General features: G+C 47.5%; 1 protein-coding gene across 4 annotated transcripts in view; it reads right to left on the reverse strand.

Moving 5' to 3' along the window:
• Positions 1–742: 742 nt before the first annotated feature.
• HPSE2 (heparanase 2 (inactive)) overlaps positions 743–13,250 on the reverse strand; it is a gene marked incomplete at both ends in the record, with an annotated part of 561,691 nt that continues 549,183 nt past the window's right edge. For 3 of the 4 annotated variants that reach the window (XM_079714947.1, XM_079714946.1, XM_079714944.1), the window contains one exon: positions 743–908. In XM_079714947.1, the coding sequence (XP_079571073.1) occupies positions 743–908 (166 nt within the window). Of the gene's footprint in view, positions 909–2,852; positions 2,887–13,250 lie in introns of those variants that run through there. The other variant, XM_079714945.1, reaches the window with a different exon arrangement.

The raw sequence follows: 13,250 nt of genomic DNA on the forward strand, positions 1-13,250 counted from the left end.
TGAATACTGTTACCTGACTTCCATTCCAACCCTGGGGGAATCTGTATTCACAGAGGAATAGAACCTTCTTACAAAATCTGGAGTATGATTGCAATTTTACTTTTGAAGCACCCGCTTCCCAGAGGAATAGCTAGTGATTGATGCCACTGTCAGAAACCCAGATGCACACACTCATACATCAGCCAGGAAATTACATTAACAGCTCACCCAGCAGGCCAGCACTGACTCACCCACTTGCTCCCCTATGGGAAGAGAGGTGATATGAAACCCAGGGCAACAGCAGGGAACAAACAAAGGAAAGGAGTTAGGGGGGATTGGGCTCTCAAATGTCCACCAGGTTTTTTTCCTTCCTCATCTTCTGCCAAGGGCAGCAGCCACAGGCTAAGGTCTGTAGTTATTTTGCTATGTGACCAGGATTGTGGGGAGTTATTTCATTTGTCCTGGAAGTGCACTGTCAGGTTGTTCTCATGGTGCATGTACAAGGGTGCGTACAGCTCTACACACATACCTTCATGCTTACGAGGTCTACATTTTCCTTTGGGGTAGAAGTGACCTACCTAGGCTAAGCTCATGCTAGGGTATTTGTCTCTTTGGAGAGCAAGTTAGTGTTGATTCCAGCAGGATGGGGCGGCAGAGACTGGTTTGTTGCTCAGAAGATGCCTGAAAAATACTGATACTATTAGGGCAGAAGAGTGGAAAGCAGTCCAGCAGGCCTGCCGGCGACTTGCAAGTGTGAGGGGGTTTATCGGTAGCGGCAGGCCAAAGCGTTGACATTCTTGACCACATAAAAGCCCATGGTGACTGGAGGGATGACCAATGTCCGGCCGGCCCGCAGGGGGCGGGGCTTCAGTTCTGGGAGGGTCCCATCGTCCACCATCACTAAGGGCTGGCCGTTCAGCTGCACTGACCTACAGTGAGGAAAAACAGCATGGGACTCGTTATTGCCTTGGAAGGAAGCCATCGCAGCAAAGCCTGGGCAGCCTCAGATTGCCCCCGTCTGCTGACCGTGCCTGGCTGGCTATCACTGACTGATACTTACTCTGCCCAGGCTCTCAGCTGGGTGCTTTGGAAACACGCTCGAACATCCCAGCAATGCTCTGAGGAAGAAACTGTCCTTGTCCCATTCTACCTAGAGTACTTAGATGACTTGCCCAAGGCTATACAGCTTGTAGTCCTGGGAGCCAGGATTTGAACACAGGTAGTCATCATTTATTTTGACAAGTTAAATGTCTCTGAGGCAGAAGCTGAAAAGTGTCTCAGGTCTATTTTTTTTTCTTTAAATCATGATAGCAGTTCAGTTTGACTCTTCTACCTGAAGAATTTTCTTCTACCTAAAGTGTGGAATGATGCATAGGCTTAAGGTGACTTCAGAAATTCCTATTTAACTGGCATCTTCCATTAGTTTATTTGAGAGATGAGGGAACTGACATTGTGTCACTTGTCTAGGGCAGTTCTGGAGGAGGACAGAGACTTAGGTAACAACCTTCCTTTCTCTAATCTGAGCGTCAGTTTCCATAACTAATATTTAATGAATGTTTACATTTTATTTATTTTTTATTTATTTTTATTTATTTATTTATTTTTTTTGCGGTACACGGGCCTCTCACTGTTGTGGCTTCTCCCGTTGTGGAGCACAGGCTCCGGAGGCGCAGGCTCAGTGGCCATGGCTCACGGGCCCAGCTGCTCCGCGGCATGTGGGATCTTCCCGACCGGGGCACGAACCCGTGTCCCCTGCCTCAGCAGGCGGACTCTCAACCACCGTGCCACCAGGGAAGCCCTACATTTTAGAGACACAAAGAAGTAGGTGATAAAGCGGGCATTTGTGATCTCATTTCACCTGCGTTGCTTGCTTTTATCCTTCCTGTGTATCAGTCACTTTCAGCCCTGCGAAGGACTTAGCAAAGGGGAACGGCTCATCACCCATCCTAGGCCTGTGGTACAGAATCCAGACAGTCTCCCAGCTGTTTCTGACGGGAGAGTGACTCGGACAGCCAAGTACCTACTGAAGCTCAGTTTTATGGGTCAGTAGAAAAGGCCAGAACCAGGCCACTAGCTGGAAATAAGGCTGTAAGTCACTTTGGAAAATCAGCATTACCATGATGACTATTTCTGGGCCTTGCCCAGCCTCCAGTGTGATAACATTGCCGTGGTATCATCTGAGCTGTGAAGAGAATAAACTGTTAGAAATTGATATAGAGGTCTTGGTTTAGTGTTCCTTCTGTGCTATGAATGATATGTTTAGAGAGAGATCATCAGACCCCTTGCTCAGTAGAGCCATGAACCCCCAGAGATAAGTGCAATGTAAATTGCTCCCAGGGGAGGGCTGGGCAGAGAGACAGCTCCAGGCCCGGCCCGACGTGGATCAGTTCGGGCCCAGCCCAGATCTGACAGGTGAGGGGGCAGCCCCCCTCTCTTGTTGGTATGACTGAGGAATGAAAGAACAAGCAGGGGGCTCCTGGGTGGAGAGCCAGGCCTGCCTCTGGAAGATGTGGAGGTGTGAGAACTGAGATCTAAAGGTCAGTGTTGACCCCACCAAACATGCAAGAACCTTCTGCGACCCTCTCTGGTGAATACATCGTACTCATTGGAGTGGAGGGCAGGGTGAGGAGAGGGGGTTCAGGTGCAAAAAAAGCCAGGACAGGTCTTCACAGTGTATTTTATTATTTGGTTCTAGGTGGCGTGAATATCCAACAACCAGACATGTGCACTATCAAATATTAGTTCAATAATACTAATGAATCTTTCCAAAGCATACTCAAATTGCTATCACGTGAAAACCTTCAGTGGTCCTCCTATATATGGAGTTACATGCGAGCCCTCCCCCTGAGGAGTCAGGCAACACCCTCTTAGATTCAGATGATCCCAGAGTATTGCCATCTCTGGGTTCTAGGAAGTCAAAACAAAGTGTGAGAAGCAAGCCTTTTCATTTCTATACTAATAACGAGTGGTTATTCTGCAACAGGCTCCATTCTGATTTCCTTATTGGTTGGTTAAAAAGCTGACTCAGGTATGGCTGGAACCAGGGAGCATGATCAAGATTGTGGACAGATCTCTAATTCCAGGAGCCGGCCACTAACTTCCTAGATGGCTCTGGCAACTCTCTTTACCTTACTTCCCTCAGTTTTGTATCTGTGAGAATATAGGCTATAGTACGGATGAAATGAAATAAAAAATGTGAAAGTGCTTTGAAAGCATAGTGAGCCATGTAAGTGGGAGATGGTGTTTTTTGTTGTTACTCTTTTCATTGTCATTCTGGGTAGGTAAATTTCTTGGTCCTTGTACTGTGGCACTGATGAGTTTCATGGCTCCTTTCCTAAAGCCCTCTCTTCCCTTGGCTCCCGTGGTAGTGTTCTCTCTCTCTCTTTCCCTCCATTTTCCTCCATTTCTGCATGTTGTTTCCTTTTTGGGGGACTGTTCCCTTATACCTGCCTCTCAGATGCTGGGGGTGCTGGTGCTTGGTCCTGGGACCTCTTTGCTTCCCACACTACATACTCCAGCTGGGTGCTGTTACCAACTCCCAGGACTTTAATTACTATCTTCATGTCGATGCTTCCCAAACCTGTAACTCAAGGCTGAATCCCTCTTCTAACTTATATATCTCCACTTGGCTGTTCCACAGGAACTTCATAGTCACGTGTCCAGAGTCAAGATCTTCTCCTCAAACTCTGTCCTTTTCTCTGCCTTTTTATCTTTGGGCTGGTACCACCGTCTATAAGATTACCTAAGCCAGAGAGCTGCGGTCATCTGGGTCTTCTCCCTCAGGTCCCAGATATGGAGTCGCTAAATCCAACCAATTCTACCTTTAAATATTTTTCAGATCTGCTTCTTTCTCTCCCTTCACTGCTATTATTTATTTTTTTTTTGTGGTACATGGGCCTGTCACTGTTGAGGCCTCTCCGGTTGCGGAGCACAGGCTCCGGACGCGCAGGCTCAGCGGCCATGGCTCACAGGCCCAGCCGCTCCGCGGCATGTGGGATCTTCCCGGACTGGGGCACGAACCCGTGTTCCCTGCATCGGCAGGCGGGCTCTCAACCACTGCGCCACCAGGGAAGCCCCACTGCTATTATTTTAGTTCAGAGTTTGCCCTGTGACCTACCTCCTTGCCCCTGGCCTTGCCTACCTCTCCTGTGCTGGCCACGCTGCTGACAGAACCATCTGGGGCTGTCCCTGCTTCAAACTCTCCAACAACACCATCCCTTTCACCTTAATCCGGATGATGAAGCCAAGCTCTGGTCACCTCCCCAGTCTCAGATGCTGCCAGTGCCCCTTACTCCAGTGCTACCTGTGGATCACAGACCTCTGGGGGTGGGCTTGGGCTGAGTAGGCAGTCATTGTAAGGACATCATCAGTATATGCATGAACAGATTGTTCCCAATGAAAAACAGTTCAATTTTGCCCATAAATGAGGTAGATCTTTCTCAAATGAAAATGTCAGTAGATCCTGGTAGGAATAAAATACACCAGTTCATTTTTTAAAAAAGTAAATATTTTTCAAATGTTAATGCCTGTAGACACTTGGGATTAATAAGACACAAGTTCGGGCTTCCCTGCTGGCGCAGTGGTTGAGAGTCTGCCTGCCGATGCAGGGGACACGGGTTCGTGCCCCGGTCTGGGAAGATCCCACGTGCCGCGGAGCGGCTGGGCCCGTGAGCCATGGCCGCTGAGCCTGCGTGTCCGGAGCCTGTGCTCCGCAATGGGAGAGGCCACAACAGTGAGAGGCCCGCGTACCGCAAAAAAAAAAAAAAAAAAAAAAGACACAAGTTCATTTAAAACTGCTATAAAATTCCTAATAGATTTTTTTGGGGAGGAAGGGGGCATCATGTGCTTTTTTCAAGCAAGGGTTTTTAAAGGGACAATTACTATAGTGTGGGAGGGCTATGACATTTGTTGCCATTACAAAGGAACCTTGGAACCTGAGGGGACCTTTGCCCCAGCGTGACCAGATTAAATAACTTGTAGTTCCACTTTGGGTTGTTGTGTGTGGTGCTCCCTCCACCTGGAGCAGTCAGTCCTCCTCCTCTGCAGGACTACTGCCCTGGGTCCCTGCAGAGCCTGCTCTCATGTTGCCCCCTCTGGGGAACCTTCTTTGACCCCTGGGTTAGGAGCCCCAACTCTGGACTCTCGTGTACCCAAAGCTTCCATATAACCACCTCACTGAATTGTAGGGACTTACCCACTCTGCCCCTCACTGGGCTGTGAGCTTGGTGAGGAAAGGTACAGTGCCTTTCATCCCTAAACACTCGGTGCCTAACCGAGTGGCACAGAATTGGGATGGAATATTTTCTGAACAAGTGAATGGACTTTTGAAGCTCTTTGACATTATTTCTGGTATTCCTGGACTGAGTGTCTCCAGCTCTAAAGAGGCTCCCTGGAGGTTTGCTGAGTGTCTTTACAGATTTCATTAATGTACCAATTACTCTTGCTCTCTGGCCCTGGAGGTATTAGATAAGACCTGAATTATCGCTGATTCTCACAGTCACTCACTAGATACCTTATCCCAACTGGACACGTGGCTATTGATCATTGATAGCGTTTTTTCATCCTTAAAAAAGATCTATATGACCACCTCTTAGCTAAGCCAACCTGAGTTAATTCTGAGAGACCTTAAGTCCTCATACAACCTTATTTACAAAGTTCCGTCACTGTAACGATGGACAGTGTGCTTTACCACCTCCATTCTAATTTTCCTGCTTACATTTTTATTTTAATATTTATCCTATTACCCAGTTAAGTCATATCACACTAAATATTACAATTATCTTCCACTCTTATGCATTGAACAACTTGTAAGTTTGCAAACATATCATGTTGATAAAAATCACTGATTACTGAGCACTGTCTATGCAAAAGGCAGGATGCTGTGATTTATTCTATCACATTTAGTCCTCACAACTACCAACTGAGGCAGGTGTTAGCATCCCTACAGATGAAGACATCAAAGTTTAGAGGGGTCTAAGATTCACCTAAGTCACATAGCTGGTAAGTGGCAGAGCTGAGGTTTGCCCTGCAGCACTTCACCATAGTCCTATTTGGCCTCCCTTGTGACTGCTAAAAGAGCCCTGTGAGGTACACAGGCAAGTATTAGTATTATTATTTTTGTAACTTCACTATTGAAATGAGGTCAGAGAGGTTAGGTAGCCTGGGCAAGGTCACATAGCTAATAGGTGGCTAAGCTCTTTCTTGGATTCAGGCCTCCTGATACCTGTTTCTACTATTTCGTGTTGTTCCCCAATTCCAGATGGCACTCACTAGGATCATGTTTCTTTCTTTGAAAACCTTTCTTACCATATTTTCATCACATTCTTGGACCTCCTTCCTGGCCTGTGACTTTTCAAACCAAATGCTAAATGATCCAGTCTATGTTGAGCTATTTCTCTTAATTCCCTAGCTGCTGAGGGCTTTTAAATTATCCAAATATTAGGACAACTGAGTTTTTATCACCATCTGTTTTTTCAAAGTCTGAATTGCTTTGTTCCTAAACTTGTTTCCTTTGCATGCTATTTGGAATGGGATTCAGTGTCTCAATTTGGAGTCAAGCCCTCTGCCTCCCAGGTCTCTGTGGGATCCCCTTGGCTGGGTCACCCTCCTTCCTCCACCACCTGTCTACAATCTCTGGTCTTCATGGCTTATTTTATGGTTCTTTCTAGCCATGGGTACTGAAGCAAGCTTTCAGCTGTTCTGAGGTCTCAGGGAAGCAAGTCTTTGCCAGTCTTGAAGATACTTTGCTGGTCTCTGGCCTGGCCCTGGATGGACTTCTGTGGGAGCAGAGGCAAGGGAAGCCTGCGTATTATCGGGAGCAGCCCGGGGAGCTAGTGTCTGGTTTCTGCTGGCATATTTAGGGCCTTGAATGGGACTTACAGATAACTAGTTCCACCTCAGCCACTTTGAGAAAGTGATTTGCCTTCTGTGAGCTTGGGTTTCTCCATTTGTATGACAGGCTAGATGAACCCTAAGATTCTTTCTGGCTCCCACATTTTTCAGGTTGGCTGCCCACAAACTAATAGCTAGCCTGAAGCAGAGTTTAATGCCGAATTCAGAGTGACCCTGCACAGATAGAAATCTGATCATGACATTCACCTGTCTAAATGCTCAGTAGCTTCCTGCTGATCTTAGAACATTCTGCAAGGTCTTTACAAGACCCCATGAGCGAGGCCATTTACCTCCGTCTGCAGCCCGGAGAGGCCCCTGTAGCTGCTGCCCATTGCAGCTCCCCACCACCTCCCGCCTCCTTGTGTTCTGTGTTGGGCTTTCTCTAGCCACAATCTCTCTACTCTCAGGGTTTCTGTACATGTTGTCACTCTTCTTGGAACCTTCTCCGTACTCCATCCCTGCTTCCAGCCTCCTTTGCCCTGCGAACTCCTACCTGTCCTTCAGCTCAGGTGCCTGCAAAGCACTCCCTATCACTCAGTGCTTCTCCTGTCTCTGCGCTCGTCACAGCACTGGGATCGCTGACTGCTTGTCAGCCCCTCCCCTAGTCAGGAAGACCATGTGTCCGCCCTGCTCATCTCGCGCTCAGCTGTCCACTAACACACGTATAGCAGGTGCTCAGTAAAAGAAGGATGGGATATAAATAGACGAACTACAGTCTGGAAGGAAACGACACTGGGGTGGGAGGACAGAGACTTGAGTTAGAGTCCACATCTGAGCATGACGTGTGCAGCCTAAAAATGTCACAGTTGGCTCTGGTCTGGGTTTCTGGATTGTTAAATGAGAAGGAGGGAGGGAGGGAGGGAAAGCAGGAGTGGGGAGCAGAAGGGAGGGAGGAAGGAGGAGAGAAGGGAGAAGGTATAGTAATCTGAGGCGTGTGGGGCGGGGAGGGTATCAGCTCCCTTTGCTGCTCGATAACCCGCATAACTTGGCTTCGACTCTGGTGCCAGCGTGCTTCCCCGCGCGCCACTAGAGGGCCCCCTTGCTCTTCACAACGGTGCTGAGAGCCCGCACGCCGGCTCCCCAAAAGCGGAGCCCCTGCCTCTGCCCCTCCAGCCTGCTCTCCGGTCCCGGCAAGGCCCGGAGACGTGCGCGGCCCTTGGCCTCCTGGAGCAACAAACCGCAGGATCACTCCAGTCCCGACAAAAACTTCGTTGCGGTGCACTCGGCACCCCCGCGCCCCCGCAATGTGGCTAATATTAAGGAACCGTGCGAGGCCGGGCTGCGATTCCTGCCGGGGGTGCGGCTTCCCGGCTGGCGTGCAGGGAAGCGGGGCGCTGGTGCGGGGCTGGCGGCGCCGCGCGACTCGGCGCCTGGCTCCGCTGCCTGGGTCCCGGCGCCCCGCCCTCCCGCCAGCCGCACCTGTGTGCGCTTTACAGGCCCCCGAGGCCCAGCTGCCCGTGGAGGCCCCCTCGCTGAGTTAGGAAGCTGGTGTGTGCAGCTTCCCTGCCATTCTCCAGCTCAGGGGCAGGTTACAGCCGGGAGGGAACCCGGCCGGGTTTGAGGACGGAGGGGCCTCGCTCCATTTCCCTGCTCCGGGAGACGCTGTGCATCTGGAGTAGCTTAGAGGAGGTTCCTTTGAAACGGCCGTGACTGATGCTACCCGCTGAGGAGGGCTGCTCGGAGGTGGCCGCAGCAGGCTAGTCCCCACTTGCCCAGCTGAAGCAAAAGCTGTAGGATGCTCGTGACCCTCTCAGGGGAGCTCCTACTCCTCAGGGGTCATTGGGAGGATTACTTCCTCCCAAGCGTGTCCTGAAGCTTTCTCCTATGTGTTAGGGGATTGTTCTCCGGCTAGGCTAATTGTTCGCATTTCTAAATTTTCAGTGGCACGTGGTTCAGTGCCTTCTTGCGCATGATAGTAGTTTACATTAATGCTTGTCGGATTCCACTCAGTCAGCCTCTCCAGGGGTTCTCATGTGGTTGGTTGGACACTCCAATCCCTTACTCTGCTGTTGTTAAAGAGAGGAGACAAAGTGAAAAATGGAGGTGAACGCTTCCTTTTCCCCTTACCCCTTGAAAAGCCCGCATTATATATGAAGTTCCTGGCCACTTGGACAATTTGAGGCTGATAAGATCATTTGCCCTATGTCCTGTTCTTTGAGAGCATATTGAAATAATGAGGAGTTTCAATCTAGCTTCTGTATCACTGAAGTAGGACTCCTTTATGCAAGCAGAGCTGGGGATTTTTAGGCAAGTTGTTAGGGATGTAAGCTTTTCCTGTTTGCAGTTAGGTTTGGGGGTCATGATTTGATCTGTGTTCTATCCAAGTCTGTGTAATAATGGTTTATGCCATCATGGGATCCTACAATCTGCTTCTAGTGGTTTAAAATAACAGCACACTTGGCAAACAAGGTGAGAGCCCAGCTAAGGAATCTGGATTTACACTGATATTGTTAACTTCCAACAGAGGAGGCAGTCATCTGGGGGCACTTTAGGAAGACAATTTGATTCTGTGACCATCTCAAAGCTCCGTGTCATAGGCGTATCACACCCAAACCACAATAGGAACCAGCTATTAAAATCATGGAGACTTTACCATGTGGTTAACTCTGTTCCCTCCCATTGTAAAGACTTGGTGCCATGATCACCGACATTCACAAATGGTATGAAAGGGGCATTATTGATAGTCCTACTGTTCTTTGTGTTGTACAAATTCAATTATAACAGATGTAATCCTTACCCACTATGACAGAAAACACAGAAATATGCAAATGTGTGGTCAGAGGCACTATAATTAACACATTACACAAGGGGAGAGAGAGAAAGAAAATCAAACTTCATGGCCTGGATTTCAAGGCCTTCTGCATTCTGGCACTAATGTATTTTTATGGCCTCTCCCCTCACCTCATAAAGCATCCTCTATTCCAGTCACGTGAGACGATATGCTATGGCACCAAACAAAATGGCCCTTGAACTTCCGTACTTCTAAACCTTTAGGAAGCTCATTCCATTGCCTGGAATCGCCTTCCCTCCAGCATTTCCTAGATGTATGGTTCATCCTTACAGCTCCTGCTCAATGGTCCTCAGCCCTGAGGATCTCCCAGATTCCCAGGTTAGAATTCATCTCTCCCTTCCTTATGCATGCATCCTCCTATATTTACCCTCTGTGGTCGGTCCTGTCTTAAAGCATCCTGTGTGGGGAGGGACCATGTTTCCCCAGTCCTAATTGTGTGGAGCTGGAAGGGGCAGTAGAGGATCGAAGCATTCTCTTTATTACAGGCGGTCTGCAGGTGAGATCAAGAGAGCCAGGTAAAAGGGCAGGCGTGTGTGTGTACAGACAGGTTTTCCATACGTGAGGGTACGAAATAGAGTCCATTAGTCATGCCCAAAATGAGTTCCATTACTGTAAGGTCACGGCTTCCTGGGAACCTATTCAAATATGTTAAACCAAAGGGATAAATAGCTCAGTTTGATCAGATTTTGACAGTGTTCCCTATAACATCAGGTACACTCGTGTACCCTCAAAAGGGAAAAATAAGATGTCCCGGTGGCACAGGTTCTGCTCCAGGGTCCACAGATGTCAGAGTACAAAGAGTGTGGTGACTCTGAGTTGTTCTAGAGAAGGTGAGTGGGGAGGGGGATAGGCTGTCAAGCGATTGCTGGTGTTTGGCAGCTGGTCCACAGTTTGGAGCTCCAACCCCTTGTCTGAATGAACCACATCCTGTTGTGGGTTCCCAATGCTTGGCGGCCAAAGAAATACTGATTCAAGGCCCTGGACCTGCTGTAGGGATGAGGTGGATTAGGATTTTTCAGTTCCCTGAGGCTTATGTTTGTCCATCACCTAAACCACAGCCTCTGGAGGATGTGGAGAAAGATGAAGACAAGGATCATTTCTTCTCTGCCCACCAGAACTGCCTATGTATTCTGCCCCTCAGTTTAGAATCAACTGCCCAGAAACGTGTTAGCTTTACTCTAAAGTGCTCATTTACCAGGATTTCATCTGGGTCATCTGGAACAGAATGGAAATCTCTGCTTGCAACGAGGGTCCCCAAGTGAGTGGAGCTGGGGTGGGGACACCACAGTATTGATGGACAGCTATGCGGAGAGATTCCAGCTGCTGGGAGTGATCTGGAAGAAAATGTATTCTAGAGCTGAGAGCAAATGAAATCTCTCAGAAAGTAACAGTGAAAATGCTGGATTCCTAAACATCTTGGTTTAAGATGTCAAGTCACTGTAAAATATAAAAGCATTTTATAATCTTCTAATCTTCACAGAGATCTGTACATTACTAATCTGGGAGTTAAAACAAAACAAACTATAAAACCTTTGGGAACTGTACACATCTTTCCACTTAGTCATAGAGAACTCCCAGGGGTTCCTGGCATGTTCGCACCTTTGGCAAAATGGCTTAGTGCCTGAATGAAGAATAGAATCTGGGTGAAATCAAAGATGCAAATCAGCTGGAATCTTGTTCCAGCATTTTCTAGAGGGACAATAGTTCTCAACTTTGGCCACATATTTGAATCATCTGGGGAGCTTTAAAAAATACTGGTGTCTGGGTCCCAGCCCAGAGACTTTGATTTAATTGGTCTGGGGTGCGGCTTGGGCACTTGGGTTTTTAAAGGCCTCCAGGTAATTCAAAGTGCAGCCATGGTTGATCAGCATGAGCTGATGACGAAAGAGTGGGAGTATGTTGGTAGCTGGGGCAGGGGTGGGGGATCAAATAGCTTTCTAACCATTACATTCTGAATTTATTTTGAATAAACAGGTCTTTTCTTACTCTTTTGGAGTACCATGTAAGAGGCCACGTTTTTTAAGCTAAAAAAGAAGATGTGAACTTTTCAAAGGCAAATTTTTTGTTGAATAGTGTAGAGTGAGCACTTCTGCTATTTCTGCAGAGCTGCTGCATTTAATGTTTTCCCTGTAGTGAGTACTCTGGTGAGATGGATGAGCTCCTCAATATGGACCAGGGAAGTGTGTGTGTGGCACTTCACAGCAGGAATTCAGAACCAAATCCAATGGAGCATTTGCACAGATAAAAAACTCTGGGGCTTCCCTGGTGGTGCAGTGGTTGAGAGTCCGCCTGCCGATGCAGGGGACACGGGTTCGTGCCCCAGTCCGGGAAGATCCCACATGCTGCAGAGCGGCTAGGCCCGTGAGCCATGGCTGCTGAGCCTGCGCGTCCGGAGCCTGTGCTCCGCGCAACGGGAGAGGCCACAACAGCGAGAGGCCCGCGTACCGCAAAAAAAACAAAAAACAAAAAAAACCAAAACTCTGTATTTCTTTAGCACTGAGAAGGGAAAGTGTGCTTTTCTTCAAAGGCAAGGTTGCTAAAGTCATTTAGATTCCTCTCAGGTCTTGGGCTGTGTCACAGAGAGCTCCCCACAGACAAAGAGCAGTTCAAGCTCTCTTCAGGCAGAAGGCACTAAGGGGGTTAAATATATCATTCAGTACCCTCACTATATTTTCCAGATATGTATATAATTAGTTACTTAGATAATGCTGTATGCATTGCTTATAGTTAATATCTCTTTAGGAACCACCAGAAACCCTCAAATGAGCACAAGGGTGAAAAGAATCCAAACTCCTCTAAGTCTTGTTGAGTAAGTGTACATTGAGTAAAAATTGGAAGGCTTATTTCTCTACGCTTTTACTTCTCCTTATTTTTTCTACAGACTGGCTCTGAGCCTTAAGTATAAGAATTCTTATAAATACATATAGTCATATATGTTTATACTTTCACAGCATCTATTTCAGACTTTCTGAACTGGAACACTAACTTGAACTTTGCTGGTTAGGAGTACCACCTTCCTGTTCACCTCTGACCATTTCATAAAACTCCCCAATCCCAGGCATCTTTCTTGCCTCTCCTTGCTCCCAGCCTCTGCGGCTCCTCTGTCCCTCTGAGGGGCTCTGAGTGGCCTTTCAAAAGGCCTGCAGGTGATGTGGTAATATGTGCAACAGCAGGGCCTTTACCTCCAGGAGAAAGAGGTCTCCATCATCTTTTTTTCTGACATTTTAAAACTGGCACCTGAAGCCCTGCAGAGGTTAACAGGTTTCCTCACACACTCTCAGCTTAAAAAGCACTATTGATGGTCCTTAGCTCTTACAGAACATCAAAGCAAATTCCAAACGCATTAAAGAAATGAATAGAACAAATGAAACAAAAAAGAAACTAGAAGAAAATAAAGATATATATTTATCTGATTTCAGGAATATAAGTAGATAACTATATAAATGGAAAGAAGGAACCACAAAGCAAAAGATAGATTTAACTCTATAATAAGGGGACACTTCTGTATGTCAAGATAATACTCTAAAAATGAAAGAGTTGGAAAAATAGCAAATAAAATGCTGAGGAAAATATTTCAATACATATGATA

This window comes from Hyperoodon ampullatus, assembly GCF_949752795.1.
Source record: "Hyperoodon ampullatus genome assembly, chromosome: 1".
In the NCBI taxonomy this organism is placed as follows: Eukaryota; Metazoa; Chordata; class Mammalia; order Artiodactyla; family Ziphiidae; genus Hyperoodon; species Hyperoodon ampullatus.